Source organism: Dendronephthya gigantea, unplaced genomic scaffold (assembly GCF_004324835.1).
Source record: "Dendronephthya gigantea isolate DGI-Jeju-01 unplaced genomic scaffold, DenGig_1.0 000005F, whole genome shotgun sequence".
In the NCBI taxonomy this organism is placed as follows: Eukaryota; Metazoa; Cnidaria; class Anthozoa; order Malacalcyonacea; family Nephtheidae; genus Dendronephthya; species Dendronephthya gigantea.
In genome coordinates, this window is record NW_021163015.1 from 3,890,036 (window position 1) to 3,904,805 (window position 14,770).

The following is a 14,770-nucleotide window of genomic DNA, read 5'->3' on the forward strand; positions in this document are numbered from 1 at the left end:
CCAAGGAGTGAAGAACAGCTGTTTCTATGCCGAACCCCAGCAATGACATAAAAAAAGATAAAAGATATTTTATCTTTTCCAAATGTCTCATAGAGGTGATTTTCAGGTCAGATTTCTACAATTGCCAGCATGTTTTATCTCTTATTTCAATCCGGCGCGCAATGCTCTGGTTTACGCCCTTTGAATACGGTTACGCCAAAAAAAATTTGATTTACTTCTAGAAATTGCAATTGTAACATTTCTCTTTCCAGAATGTTCAACGCCGTGAAATATGCTAATACATCTTCGTACTTTTATTCCGGATATGCGGTGAATGTTCCAATGTCGACAAGGAGATTCCTCTGGAATTTGTCTGGTAAGAGACTGGGGAAGAAATACCTGTATACACGGAGTTTAAATTACTTAGGATTAAAATTGGGATTATAGGCAGGGCCGCCGAAAGGAGGTGTGGGGCAGGGAGGACAAACCTGAAGGGGGCCCCCGAGTTAAGAAAGAACCTAAATTTAAAGCACCATTTTCCGGCGAATTCGACCATGGTCGTATGAGCCGTTTTCCGGTGGACTCGACCAAAAACGCCGGAAAACGGCGTATAGGCACTAACGAGAATGCAGAGTTGACTGTCTGAATGTCTTTTTTGCTGTTTTACTGCTCTAAGGTTAATGAAAATGTTGATAATAAATGTTTGACGGTTTATGAATGATCTCTGGTATCGTTTCTTTCAGAGACTCAGCCATGCAGAGACTGGGGAGAGTATTCAGGGGTTAATTAATGTGGTTTTTAGTCGATATAATTTTTTTTTCGAACCCTATTCGGTCCATATATGTTTAATAACAGCATTTTCTTGTATGTAAAAGAAAAACTTGGAAAGCACGCCAAAAAAGAAATTTGGAAAGAACGTAAAAACACCCAGCAAAAGAGATCATCCAGCCTATGCCACAATCTAACCTGGTTATACAACTGGCTGCAATATTCAGCATAGTTACAACTACGAAAGGTGCAAGGACAGTTGCTATAGGAAGAACTCCCCCCCATAACTCACATCTTAACGGCCGTCTAAGGGGGAGATGCACTACGGCCCCCAGACCATGATGTATGTGCACCTAACCGTTACGTCTCAGTGAGAAACAGAGTATGCATCGCCACAAGCCTAGCGTCATAGACGAATCAGCTACAGTGGCTAGCCCTGAGAGCGAAGATAAATTTAACGTATTTAAGCTTTTCCTGGTCTCGGGGGGCGGTCCCTGACAAGTATATGCATAGAAAACGACTAATAAGACACACGCTTGGAAATGTCAAGATTTAAACGCCTAAACGTTTTTTAAGTGATTTTAGCGAGAAATTTTAGTCTTTTTATATTCTTTTAGAAATTTTAGTGTTTTGAAACAATCCTTGTTGGTTTTTAACGTCCAAATAGTCATTTTCTCGAAAGGAAACTCAATATAAATGACTGAACGACTTAGTTTACTAAAATGGTTTTTTTTACTGATTTTGTGTTTAGTATACGCCGACCATGTTCGAATACGGCGTTCTCCGGCGGACTCGACCATGGTCGAATACGCCATTTTCCGGTGTATTATTCGCACACTAGTCGAAAGTACGAGTGACAGTCATTGTTATTTTAATTTCTAAGATATGTTGATATTATTTGTCCCGGGCCCCACAATTTCTCTCGGCGACCCGATTATAGGGATTACGATTTAGGGGGTTTCGCTTTGAGCAAGGTTAGACCGATAGGGACGAGGAAGGTACATTTTGGGTAAAAGCGGTCAGGACGGGATAGAATGGAGTGTTATCCCCTAAAACGCGACAGGTATATCATGTTACCAACCTATAGTTAGCCTTCAAAAATAGGCATGTAGCTATAGTTATCCTTTATTCAGACTTCAGAGCGATTTTGCATTTTCATGAATCGTGGATGCTTAGGTAGATATTTATGAATGCATTGGCAAGCCTGATTCGACACTTCTAATCACATTGTTTAATCCTAAATCAAGATCTTATTATCGTTCGTCACTACTCTGAAACTAACCGTCTAAGACGACTACGTGTTAGTACATGAATACGGAATACCATACATATGATATGTGATATCTGAAGTGATCTCTGCAGGCTACTCGTGCCCATGTTGTGCGCTGTCTGATGAAGTTAATCCAGGTTTGGTTAAAAGCAGATCCCAAAACACAATTTAAAGTAAAGTCGGCCATTGACAGTTTCGTATATTGACTCTCATTTAAGATCTTCTGTCTTTTCGGAATTTTTTTTTTAACTTTTTTAAATTGTCGCCTGCTCCTGGGTTTCAGCTGGGTTTTTACTCAATTTCCGATTAATATTTGTATTTTTGTCAGCAAACTTGAATGTTTAACTTGACTTGGTCTATAGGCAAAAATTAGTATTCAAAGTTTCAAAATTGGTCTGTTCAAAATTCCTTTCTTGTCAGATTATTTTTTGTATTTTTTTTACTGCATTCATTTTTAATCTCGGTCCATTGCATCCGTTGACGTTGCTAAAGTATTTAATGATATATCCATGGATACCCTGAGTTACGGGGTGACGTTAGACAGGAACATGGACTTGCTAGTTTGAAAACAATTCTTTGAAAATGATTTCCCTTGAGGTAAGATACGGAAATCTGAGCAAGAACGTACCTGCCTGTTCATATGCGAAACATTCGTCCATTTAAATCACGTAGCTATGACTGACTATGTATAAGTAATGTGCCACAGTTTCCCAGCAGGTGTCAAAGACGTGTTATTATTTTACAATACAAATTACCACAGATTGTGTTCAGTGTTATTTAATCTAATTCTTATGTGCCCATGCAGTCATAACAAAATCGGAACTACAGCGTGATCCTGAAATGATCTGCGACGAACAGAAATTTATCAAAGTCACGCGCGATATTGCATGAGAACTTAACGTCCCTAAGTTCCGCTTAACTTTGTTTACTTTTTGTGCTTTTAAAGCCTGAAATACAAACACCTCAACCTACGCAATACAGATGGTTCTTGATCGCTGGAATATGGAGAACTCCGTGCTTGTCTGCCTTTGTATTCAAATTCTTTGTAAGTAGAATCATGGTTTTCTCAGTGAGTATTTTGAATTAATCGTACCTCAACTGTGGCCTAATTCAATTGGCATATCATCTATACAGTCATATATAGTTTCTGACGTTTAGAAGTGCAGTATCAAGTACCCTGAAACATATATCCATAACTATTGAACATAACATATTTTTCGACGATGAATTTCACCTTCAAATATAAAATAACTTAAATTTTAGGTGCAATATTTACCCATGGAGAGACTTTGCAGACGAAAGATCAACAATTCATTGACAGCCTACAGCAATATGAGTTTATTGAACCAATGTTTAGTGAACCTGTGAAAGATGAGATCGACGCTAACTACATCACGGTATGTTTAATTTCCCGTTTGTTAAAACAGTGAAAGAATTCTTTTTTATTAAACATCCAGACTACATGAATGTTCAGCTCAACGATTGTTCTGCTGTTTTGGTTTTATATAATGAGGATTTTATTATAGTCTTTTAAATTATTGATCATATGATGAGACAAATGAAATTCCAATAACAATTATGCTTTTCAAAATATTCGTAAATCTTTCATTGTTTTATTTCACGAAAGATAAGGAATGATATTCATGGATTCATAGATTGTTGGTTTTAATTTCGTTGACAACAAGGTTGCAAACCTCACTATCCAACGCCCCAGAGCTCAGTGATGACAATCTCTTTGTCGTATAATCAATTTAGGCCGAAGAAAAGAAGGTTCTCTCTTTCCGTTTTCAAGGACAGATCATTAAACTACTTTTGACGCTTAAAAGGTAAAATGATGAATTTCATTTCATTTTCGTTTTCAGTTTACATGGGCCCTGCCTTTGCGTAAGGCGTGTTCCTCATTAATCCTGGCACCTGATTATCCATCCCACAATATTTCACAGGTCCAATTTTAATAAGTTAGTTAACTATAAGCGGATATTATAAAGCTGTGTTTATCTAACAACAATGTTTGTCTTCGCCCAGATAAATATTTACAAAAATAAACGAAAAAAGGCACCAGTATTCTGTAACAAACTTGATGCTCTCATTACTCTGCATCAGCAAATCATTTCAGAATTTCTTTCAAGTTTTTTTACCGGGACTAGAGCCACCTGCATGATTTTTTGATAATCTTCTACGTGTTATATGAAGGTGTTTGTAAGCATTTGTCCTGAGAGTCTGAGACCAAGTCATATGATTGTTATAACTCACGAGAATTCCTTGGTCGTTTGGGAAGAATCAATTTAAGACACGGTCAATCGTAAGGTGCTCATTCGTTTAAAGGATTAACGTTTATTTATATACGTGATGAAATGAAATCGTTTAAAATGAGTCTTTGTTTGTTTAATCCCGTTAAAGACATTTTAAAAGCACCCCACGCCAGAGTTTTCGCATGACCTCATGAACTGCGCTCTACCGTTCAAAATATTTCCAATCCATGCATTTTCCAAATTAGAAAGTCAAGAACTGGTTTATTTAACTGAGGCATATTATTGCCGAGTCTGGAACAAACAATTCTTTTTTGTTTTAAAGCATAAGTCAAGATTCGACAAGTTGAGAGAATTCTCCAGCGTGTCTGGTCCAGCTCTGAGGAGAGTTTTCTCAAATAGAATCTGATGTATTCCTGAATATAAATTGGTGCATTTTAACGCGCGCTGGTAGACATATATATGATATACAAAAACTGATTTAATTTCGAATTGCTTATGTGATATCATAATTATTAATCCTATAAGCCTAATCGTTTACGAAACAAAGGATTGGCACTAGTGTTAAGTTTGTCGTATTGAGAAAGGTCTAGCTAATATAGATCACAATATATTATTCATATATTGTCGGATATGCTCTTGGCTGGTCTAATGTGGCCAAACTCATCATCTTGTGGGTTATGACCTGAAGACCGGGCGAAGATCATGTAGGGACTAAGACGTACATGACAGGGTGCATGCTAGTGAGCTCAGATTAACCGTAAAAAGAATTAGCACAGAAAAGAAGGAACAATTCTTTAAGTATAGTGACGTGTTTTAGCAGGAAAATTGCGTTGGTTATCATCCTGGTTATGATATGAAGGAAGTTCAGTTTTTAATAAATTGTCAGCCTCGAAACTATTTAGTTTTAATTCTTTTCAAGAATTTTTACAACTGTTGAAAAAATCCGCATCAGGTGGGAATAGCGCTATCAAGTCCTTTTCGCTTAATATACTGAGTTTTCACGTAGTAATTTACTGCTTTCATTTATCATCTCCTGAAAAGTGACAGAAGCGCGGCATTAGCTAATTTAGCTTGCCAAACAACAAACAAATTGTTATTTGAAGAAGTGGTCAACATCACGCTGGTTAATCCATATTCATATATAGCTATTAGCTGAACGAAACGTCTTAATTGGAATTTGGAAGCAAAAGTATATTTTATACTACATGACATATTGGCAGGTCACTAGTACATCATGTGCCTTATTCTTAACATTCCTGAATTCATGAACATATCAACCAATTTGAAACCATTTAAGAGATTGTCAGCGAATATACCAGTTCAAAAATACGTTTGTTTCGTTTCCAGAGTGTATAATACGCATTTAAGACATCATAGTCCGCCTTCAATGCCTTCAAAGCATAAAATCCTCCCAGATCTTTTAATCTTCCGATGAAATTCCATAAATAAGGTTTTGTTATGACGAGTTATTTTATCAGAATTATCGTCAAACAACGCATAAATATCAAAACAACACGTCCATTTAAATGACTATTAAATGTGACTGTTTCAAGTGGTGTGTTTGAATGTTTTTTTAAATAAACAAGTCGTTTTCAAATTTTAAAAACGTTCCCAAGCTTCTCGTATTTCTGTTGTCAATGAGAATATGTTTTTAAGTTTAAGTTTTCAAATTTCCAAGATATTTCCGCATTTCCTTATTTTGAATAACATTGTCCCTTCCACACTCTTTAGCATATGGCTATTAAAACCTGCCTATTCCAACATGAATATTGTTTAAATGTTCTCAATCCATCATTGTAGAGAAATATTGCTTCAATCTCTCACTAAGGAAGTAAAAACATTTAAAAGCTGACATGCGCCATAAGCCATAAGCCATGACGCGAGCAAACGTTAAAAGTCTGATATCATTGTTGTGTCATTGGGCACATCAGTTCCGTGTGAGGCAGAAATTCCCAACACAATCAATACAATGCATGCCGAGTCATGTATTGCCAAGAATACAAATCTTAGATCACACAGGTTTAATTTCATAGTCATGAAGTGGACGAGTAGGTATGTTTGAGGTGTATTTTAAAGGACATTTCCTACATCTTCTCTTTCAGAAATTTGTTTTCTCCAAACTTTTTTGAAAGATACGTCACTAAAGATGGATACGAGATTGTTAACGAGGTGTGTTATGCGTTATACACAGGTCCTTCTCAACGAGTTGTGTGATAAACAACATTGAAAATAACCGAAAAAATCAACTTCTCAGCAAAGGCATGAAAAACAACGTGTTTGTTATTTTACCAGGTCCCACGAAACTGCTATTATCACGGACATGTGGATGGACACAAAGATACGATTGTAGCACTTTCCACTTGTCATGGGATTGAGTGAGTTTTCTTGTTTTTCTTAACCTGTTTATTTTTGGGTTACATATGACGTCATAGATTGCAGTGATGGTAATTCCAGACTCAATATAATTGAACTGATTAAGATCTTGACTTGTGTGTGTTGTCCTTGTTTGCGAATATGCAAAGTTTCGTGTCAATAGTTGCTCTGTTGCATAATCGTCGAAACATTTCAGGCAGATCATCGCTCCAAAATCTGATTAAAATTTTGAGACCCATTGATAGCAATGAGGCATGAAAACAAACATTCCAGTCTTCCTTCTTCTCTGTATTTGTTTTAAACTGATTTTATTTCCCAGAGGTTACTTTACGTTGAATGACAAGACATTTTCAATTCATCCTGTGGAAACACTAGAAGGCGAGGTAAAGAGTTTTCCATACCATCCTCCTGTAGTCACTTCCTCACATGCAATTATTTTATTGTCATCGTTTCTTTAGAAACTGCATATTGCGTTTGAAACTGATGACCTTGAACTGCCAAAATATACCTGTGGTAATGGCCAAGTTTCAATCTTTGGTGTACTTTTTTCATAAACGGCCAAGTTTCAATCTTTGGTGTACTTTTTTCATAAACTGACAAAACGAAGTCGATCGATATACAGCATCTTCTCAGTTTCCTGATTGATCAATTGTGATGAATCATACCAAACATTTCTTTTCATTTAGACCACCACAGAGAAAATGTGTCTCGTGATACTTACGAGAGAAGTATTTCGGTAGAAAGACATCGGGTATGCATAACTTGATACAACTAAACATCTTGAAATCCACAACCTAACTCACTTTTCAATCTTTCCAGGTACGTCGCGATGTTTTAAGTGAAACCAAATATGTTGAACTTGTGATAATCAATGACTTAAGTCAGGTAGGAAGATTTCCTGTTGCAACTCGCACTGTTTTACTCTCACTTGGATCATATTTTTAAATGTCTTTATTTCAATATATTTTAGTACCAAAGACGTGGTTCGGAAACATCAACTCGTGCAATTAAAATGGCTAACTTTGCAGACTCGGTAAGAAGCATCCCTGGATAGTTGTACAACGTATCATCTGCGTGAATTTGTTGAGCTTACGACATGAAATTCTTCGTGAACAGTACTATATCTTGAATAAGATTCTTTGTCTCAAAAGTTCTCCCGAAACATACAATATTTTTTTGTTCTGCAAACTATTTTTCTAGACGTATCGCGTTCAAAATATCCGAGTGGTTTTAGTAATGATTGAAACTTGGAAACATGCAGATCAGATCGCCAGTTCCTCAGATAACGATCAATTTCTGGCGAATTTCGTTGCATACAAGGATAAGGTTTTGGATAAAAATGAAACAACTCAAAGTGATCATGCCGTATTAGTTACGTGAGTGACAGAACTTATTCCCTCGAATCAAAAGATTTTTAGCTTTCAATACATGCAGGAGAAATCTCACAAGCTTTTCTATATTTTCAGTCAAAAGAAATTGCAAAATGACCGCCATGGGTGGGCGGTTATTCAAGGAATTTGTTCTCCAAGTTCAGCGTCTTTACTTTATGTAAGTTGTCATGTAGTTGGTTTAAATAGATGTATACCCTTCGGTTGCTTGCATTGTGATTGGCAAAGATATCACCCAGCACTACATTTTGACGTTGCAGGATGCTTACGACTCCACCAATCTAGCTGGATCAGTTATTGCGCACGAATTAGGACACAGTTTTGGTTTCACACACATTTCATCCAGTAAGATGGTTTATTTTTCCCCCCATTTCACGTCGTATCAAAACTGAATGTTTTATTTACCCAACAGCTTGTTCTTGTGACGCTGAACCTTCAAAATGCCTCATGAATGCTGATGTGAGGTACGGTCAATTGTTCGGTTCTTCAGTCATTTAACTTTTAGTTTTAACAAAGAATGCTCTTGTTACTTTAATTACAAAAGCTATGGTCCGTTAAAGTGGTCAAATTGCACTAAAGCGAAGTTAAAAGATGTTTTGCTAAGAGACTATGGAACCTGTTTATTTAATCTGCCAACTGAAGTAAGTTGAAAACGAAGATCACGTAAACTTCATTCAGATATTTCCAAATCAACGTGAGTCGCATTGCTTGCGTCTTCGTAAGAACATCTTGTTTCTTTAGCATTATATAACACCGAAATGTCAAAATGGTTTGGTTGATCCTGGAGAAGAGTGTGACTGTGGAACGAAAGAGGTGCGTACAGTTTGACATGGCCGCCGAGAGAAATTGTGGGGCCCGGGGCAAACAATATCAACATATCTTAGAAATTAAAATAACAATGACTGTCACTCGTACTTTCGACTAATGTGCGAATAATACGCCGGAAAACGGCGTATTCGTCCATGGTCGAGTCCGCCGGAAAACGGCTTATTCGACCATGTTTAGCGTATACTAAACATAAAATAAACAAAACATTTTAGTAAACTAAGTCGTTCAGTCATTTATATTGAGTTTCCTTTCGAGAAAATGACTATTTGGACGTTAAAAGCCAGCAAGGATTGTTTCAAAACACTAAAACTCCTAAAAGAATATCAAAACACTAAAATTTCTCGCTTAAATCACTTAAAAAACGTTTAGGCGTTTAAATCTTGACATTTCCAAGCGTGTGCATTATTAGTCGTTTTCTATGCATATACTTGTTAGAGACCGCCTCCCGAGACTAGGAAAAGCTTAAATACGTTAAATTTATCTTCGCTCTCAGGGCTAGCCACTGTAGCTGATTCGTCTATGACGCTAGGCTTGTGGCGATGCATACTCTGTTTCTCACTGAGACGTAACGGTTAGGTGCACATACATCATGGTCTGGGGGCCGTAGTGCATCTCCCCCTTTGACGGCCGTTAAGATGTGAGTTATGGGGGGGAGTTCTTCCTATAGCAACTGTCCTTGCACCTTTCGTAGTTGTAACTATGCTGAATATTGCAGCCGGTTGTATAACCAGGTTAGATTGTGGCATAGGCTGGATGATCTCTTTTGCTGGGTGTTTTTACGTTCTTTCCAAATTTCTTTTTTTTTGGCGTGCTTTCCAAATTTTTCGTTTACATACAAAAGAATACTGTTATTAAACATATATGGAACGGATATGGTTCGAAAAAAAATTTATATCGACTAAAAACCACCTTAATTAATCCCTGAACACTCTCCCCAGTCTCTGCATGGCTCAGTCTCTGGGATCATTGATATACATCAAACATTTATTATCAACATTTTCATCAACCTTACAGCAGTAAAACAGCAAAAAAGACACTCAGACAGTCAACTCTGCATTCTCGTTAGTGCCTATACGCCGTTTTCCAGGGTTTTTGGTCTAGTCCGCCAGAAAACGGCGTATTCGACCATGGTCGAGTCTATCCGAAAACGGCGTATTGACCATGGTCGAGTGTACCGGAAAATGGCGTATTCGACCATGGTCGAGTGTACCGGAGGTACAAAATTCATTCTAAAGGTCATTCCTCATTTAACCAAACCTCTCGGTTATTAAAACGCCTGGCCTTTATTTAATTGTTTGCCTTACGGAGAATGCTTCTTATATTTTCTGGAACCTGGTGAACTTGTTTGTTAGGAATGTGAAAGAAAGCCGTACCATTGTTGTAATTACACAACTTGTAAACTTCATCATGGGAATGAGTGTGATAGTGGAATGTGTTGTGACAACTGCACGGTATGATATTATTAGAAAACATTGTTTTCCTCAAGTTCATAGGTTAGTTCATAGAGTATCGTATTTTTAATCCTATTATACCCTAGAAGTGATTTTTCCCTCAGGCTTTCACCCTAGAATTCCCCGTGTGAAAACAGACTATAGTGATACAAATTATTTGGCAGATAAATGCAAAAGGTTCATTGTGTCGAGATAAGGTTAATGACTGCGACCTCCCAGAGTATTGCGATGGAAAGCACTCAATGGTAATTAAGCGTTTTGTGATCATTGCACTATATGTTAACTATTTTTACTATCTTTGCAACTAGTAAATTTGCGTAATCTTATCATTCTTATGAACTAACCTTACTGATTATATGATGTTATATTTTTCACCTCATGTTTCTACCTCGTTTTATTTCCTTGTAGTGTCCTCCCGATATGTACGTTCACAATGGCAGATCGTGTAGCGATGTCAATGTATGTTCTTTTACATCTTCGCTAAATATTTCAAAACGTCTTTATAAGTCTACATAAATTTTCGATGTTTTAAGGACACAAGCCTCTGCTATTTTGGAGTTTGTCACACTCATAACAAACAGTGCGAAGCATACTGGGGGTCAGGTACACTCGATGATAATCGTTGAAACGATACGAAATGATATCATTCAGTAAACTGAATGAATAGTTAATGAATATGTTAGATACGCTCGTTACTTTGTCTTTATAATAGAAGTATTTATGTTCTGAAAGGCTTTCTTGTATTTTATATTGCTTGTTTAGATGGATTTTTTTCCGAAAGGTGTCATAAAAAAATTAACATATTAAAAAATACCAAGTATGGATTCTGTAAGCTTCTTGGTGAAAACCAATACGTGAAGTGTGCGAAATCGTAAGTGTCGGCTTGCTGTGAAAACTGGGATATACACATGTGTAATGTATTTCCCCTTTTCGTTTACTCTTTTCCTCTTCACAGGGATGCTCTCTGCGGAAAGTTACAGTGTGAAATGAAAAATGAATTTGAAGACAGAACAACATTGGATGGTAACGCCGCAATTTATATCCAAGGAAAGTCCTGGTCACACAAGTGTTGGTATGTTTTTACGCTCTAAATTAAACCATAAAGGAGCAAAATGGCAGCGAAGAATTTTCATCAAATGTGAATTATAGAACGTTCTAACGTATACAAAAAACCGGCCTCTTGAGCCGTAGGTCAGAACGTCGTGAACTTTTGTGGTGCATCTTAAACACTTGCCTTGCCACATTTATTGAGAAGTTTATTTTGTGTACGTCTCTTTTCAGGAGTGGAGAGTTAGATCACCGTGTTCCACATATTGGTATGGTAGAGACTGGGACAATGTGTGGTGAAAACAAGGTATACGTTTTGCAAATCAAGCCACTGCCCTTGAGGAATGAAAACTATTAAACTATCGTTTTCCTCTATCATCGGCGCACGTTCTCTTTTCTAATGTTAAACACGGTGTTTTATTTGAAAACAAACACGATTGCTTATTTTTTAGGTTTGTTTCAACAACACATGCATAGATATAAAAGAGGCCTACGCAGATCAACCTGAATGTCCAAATAACTGTTCAGGAAATGGAGTGAGTGTTATACTTCATTTAAAACGACTGTTAGATGAGTCTTTCTTCATACCTGCACGTTCTAGATTTAAGTTAATTTCTAAGTTAATTTGTTTAATTGATTGAGTTATGAATCATCTCTATTTAGATCTGTAATAACCTTGGTCACTGTCATTGTAATCCTGGTTACAGCTGTCCTAACTGTTCAGAGAGATGTAATAGTACTGGTGGCAGCATTGACAGTGGCAATGATTGTTATTGTCCAGGTTGGTGCTCAGTCCCATGCATATTCTATAAACAAGTTTGACTAAAATTTCATGCTTGGAAAATCGACATAGGCGTGCGGGAAATAAAAAAGGAAACGGCAAGTTTGTAGTCTTTTTAAAAGCCGGCTTCCTGGTATAATAACCTCCTAGTTCGACGTTTAGAAAATAAAGCAAAAATGTGTTGAACGGAAGTAACTTTATAATCACTCTTTCTTTCTGTTTCACACAAGTTGCAACAACCACTGAGTCGACACAACAATCTACTTCTTCGATGACTGAAGAAGCCAAAACTACCTCCGCTGGCAATGAGAATGGTGAAACATCAACTTCACAAACAATTGAAACAACTCATAAAACTACTGGAGAAACAAGAGAACGTTCTTCGTCAACTAAAAAAGCCGCAGAAGGTGAGTGCACGTCTTTTTCATGTAAGATGATTTAGGGAGTTTGTCAAATGAATTTTTTGTTTCATGTCATTTTATCTTTTTCTTTGCGTCGACGAAACACGAAAGAACTCCCCACTTTCCAGAGTGTTGATAAGTGTTTTTGCAATGCCGTTTGACGTAACAACAAAATAAGACACCAGCCATAAAGATCGCTAAATTTTCATCAGCGTTTCATCAGTTTATTTAACCTTTTTTGTTACAAGAAGGTACAAAAGCTAAAAAAGAAACAGCAGACAGCGAATCCCAAAAGCAAAGCCAAGGTATATCCGCGTATTCATATTCGAATCAAGCAAGTGTGTTCTTCAAAATTTTTGCTTGAATGTGGTTTTAATATTTATTTGTGTAGACGACGTTCTAATTATTGTTCCTACGGTGATTGGTGGTTGCATTGTTCTTTCCTTTTTACTGATAATTTTGATCCGCCAAAAACGAAAAAAATTGCAGTAAGTGTTTTTAACTGATCATGATCAAGTAATATCAGTGCTAGATTGATAAATTTGTCTGATTCTAAATAACGCACTTCCTTGCTGACGGATTAGCAAAGATATATCCAGGGAAAAACCAAACCTACTCTAATTTGCACTAGTCTGATTCGTAACTATAGTTAACTGACTAGCTCCTGCATGGTAATTGTCTTGTTTACAGAATACCTGGAAACTACTTTTCCAATGTCGTTGTGACACTAAATTCTTCTGTAGGGCGCATTGTAAAGAGACAAAGAAACTGCCTAAATCTTGGCACCTGCATGCTAGCCCCTCCACTTCCGAGCAAAATTAATTGTCGTACCTACGAACAGGGGCAAAACCAAGCATTCTTATACCTGTACCTTAGTACTTAAACTTGCCCAACCGAAGTAGAGCTCTGTCGACTTATCCTTTTCTGCTCTTAATGTGTGGATTTATATATGAATGTAATTTTTACTAGAAAATCACGTTCTAATCCCGGTGATCCTCGCGTTGTTTTCTCACAATGTGAATTGGATGCAGGAGAATCCTTCTCTCAACATAATATCATAGATCAAGGGAAAGAGTCTGGAGATAAAAATATTCAGTTCACTTCGTTGTCTATTATGCCTGAGAGCAAAATTGGTAAGGCAATGCCCAGGATTTATTATCCTTGTGTTTATTATTTTTTCATCGTCTGATTTACCAAATATGCTTTTATCCACAGGTTCAACAAACACCGGGTCCTCGGTGTCTTAATGTCAACTAGAATCTTGATTAAACTATAAGATTTATGACCTGCTATGATGTTCTACCAACGATGTTTAACTGGACTGTTACAAGCTGAAAATTCAAAATTTTCATGCAGGATGCGATTTTGAATAGGTATTAAAAAGTAGTTGCTTTCCAATCATTAGTCGACCAGCTAAAATCCGATCGATTCTGCCTGGTTTTAGTGAAATGAACCAGAAAAAAAAGAATTTTATAGTTTTGTATGATCAAGCTGTATAGTATTTCTTACAACATTCGTAGTTCGGACATTTTTATGTCGTTAAATAGGGATATTAATTTATTGGTATTGTGGAAAAAATACTTGTAATTTTCTTAGCGTGAAACGCGATTTGTTACGCTTATTTTTAGCTGTGTGTTAATACTCGTGTCCCAGTAGGTGTCTGATCTAGCCTTTTCATTGATACAGGTATTTTCAGCGTGCAGTTTTGCCTATTTTTGGCGATGTGAGTGTGTAAACATTCTTCACATCTGTAACAATTTAAGAGCATTTCGCCCACGTCTTTCGCACAACTCCATTTTTAATGATCCAGTACGCGAGCTCTAGCAACACTCTCCTTCCTGTTTACGGTAACTGTAATGTTGCTAACTTGTCCAATTAAATGGGAAAATATTTTCAAATAAATCATGATAAGAACACTTCATTTACACTTAGTGTGTTCTTTATGGTAAATAATGGTCCTTCGATACCACTCATACCAGCCAGATTTGTTTAAAACGAATTCTTTCTTTGTTTGCAGAACAGATACAAAATGAATTAATCATGCTAACTTGTAGTTTTTGGCAAAAGGCGCAAATATTTAACATTTATTAGTTGTTTTTTCGCTGGGCGAATGAGTTGTGATCTATTCTTGTTATGCGTGGGTGATTCAAAAAATGATTCAAAATGTGGCTTAAAAACAGCCGCGTCCCACCTTAATTACGGCTCATCCTTGACGTCACTCCTCCGCTGGTG

At 36.9% G+C, this 14,770-nt stretch overlaps 1 protein-coding gene across 4 annotated transcripts; it reads left to right on the forward strand.

Moving 5' to 3' along the window:
- The first annotated feature begins 255 nt into the window (after positions 1–255).
- On the forward strand, positions 256–14,375 carry LOC114516049 (disintegrin and metalloproteinase domain-containing protein 9-like). Of its 4 annotated transcripts, none has more exons than XM_028535403.1 (31): positions 256–355; positions 2,964–3,062; positions 3,281–3,414; positions 3,773–3,843; positions 6,372–6,438; positions 6,562–6,644; positions 6,962–7,025; positions 7,101–7,155; positions 7,329–7,393; positions 7,462–7,527; positions 7,613–7,675; positions 7,843–8,018; positions 8,109–8,190; positions 8,291–8,375; positions 8,443–8,494; positions 8,575–8,671; positions 8,772–8,843; positions 10,211–10,309; positions 10,474–10,554; positions 10,718–10,768; positions 10,843–10,912; positions 11,072–11,180; positions 11,265–11,381; positions 11,591–11,663; positions 11,809–11,892; positions 12,020–12,137; positions 12,368–12,544; positions 12,787–12,843; positions 12,930–13,026; positions 13,508–13,671; positions 13,754–14,375. In XM_028535403.1, exons 2-31 carry the CDS (start codon positions 2,999–3,001, stop codon positions 13,783–13,785), a joined length of 2,625 nt encoding a protein of 874 aa, XP_028391204.1. In that variant the 5' UTR covers positions 256–355; positions 2,964–2,998; the 3' UTR covers positions 13,786–14,375. The 4 variants fall into 4 exon arrangements, with proteins under 4 accessions (XP_028391204.1, XP_028391205.1, XP_028391206.1 ...); XM_028535404.1 differs by lacking the exon at positions 256–355 and adding an exon at positions 2,561–2,614; XM_028535405.1 differs by lacking the exon at positions 256–355 and having other exon boundaries at positions 2,812–3,062; positions 12,790–12,843.
- Positions 14,376–14,770: the final 395 nt, after the last annotated feature.

Bases quoted from the DNA above. Each gene is read 5' to 3' on its own strand.
- LOC114516049 (XM_028535403.1), top strand. From the start codon at position 2,999: ATGGTTCTTGATCGCTGGAATATGGAGAACTCCGTGCTTGTCTGCCTT. The intron at 6,439-6,561 runs GTGTGTTATGCG...TTATTTTACCAG, and splicing joins GATACGAGATTGTTAACGAG to GTCCCACGAAACTGCTATTA. The intron at 8,672-8,771 runs GTAAGTTGAAAA...TTGTTTCTTTAG, and splicing joins TATTTAATCTGCCAACTGAA to CATTATATAACACCGAAATG.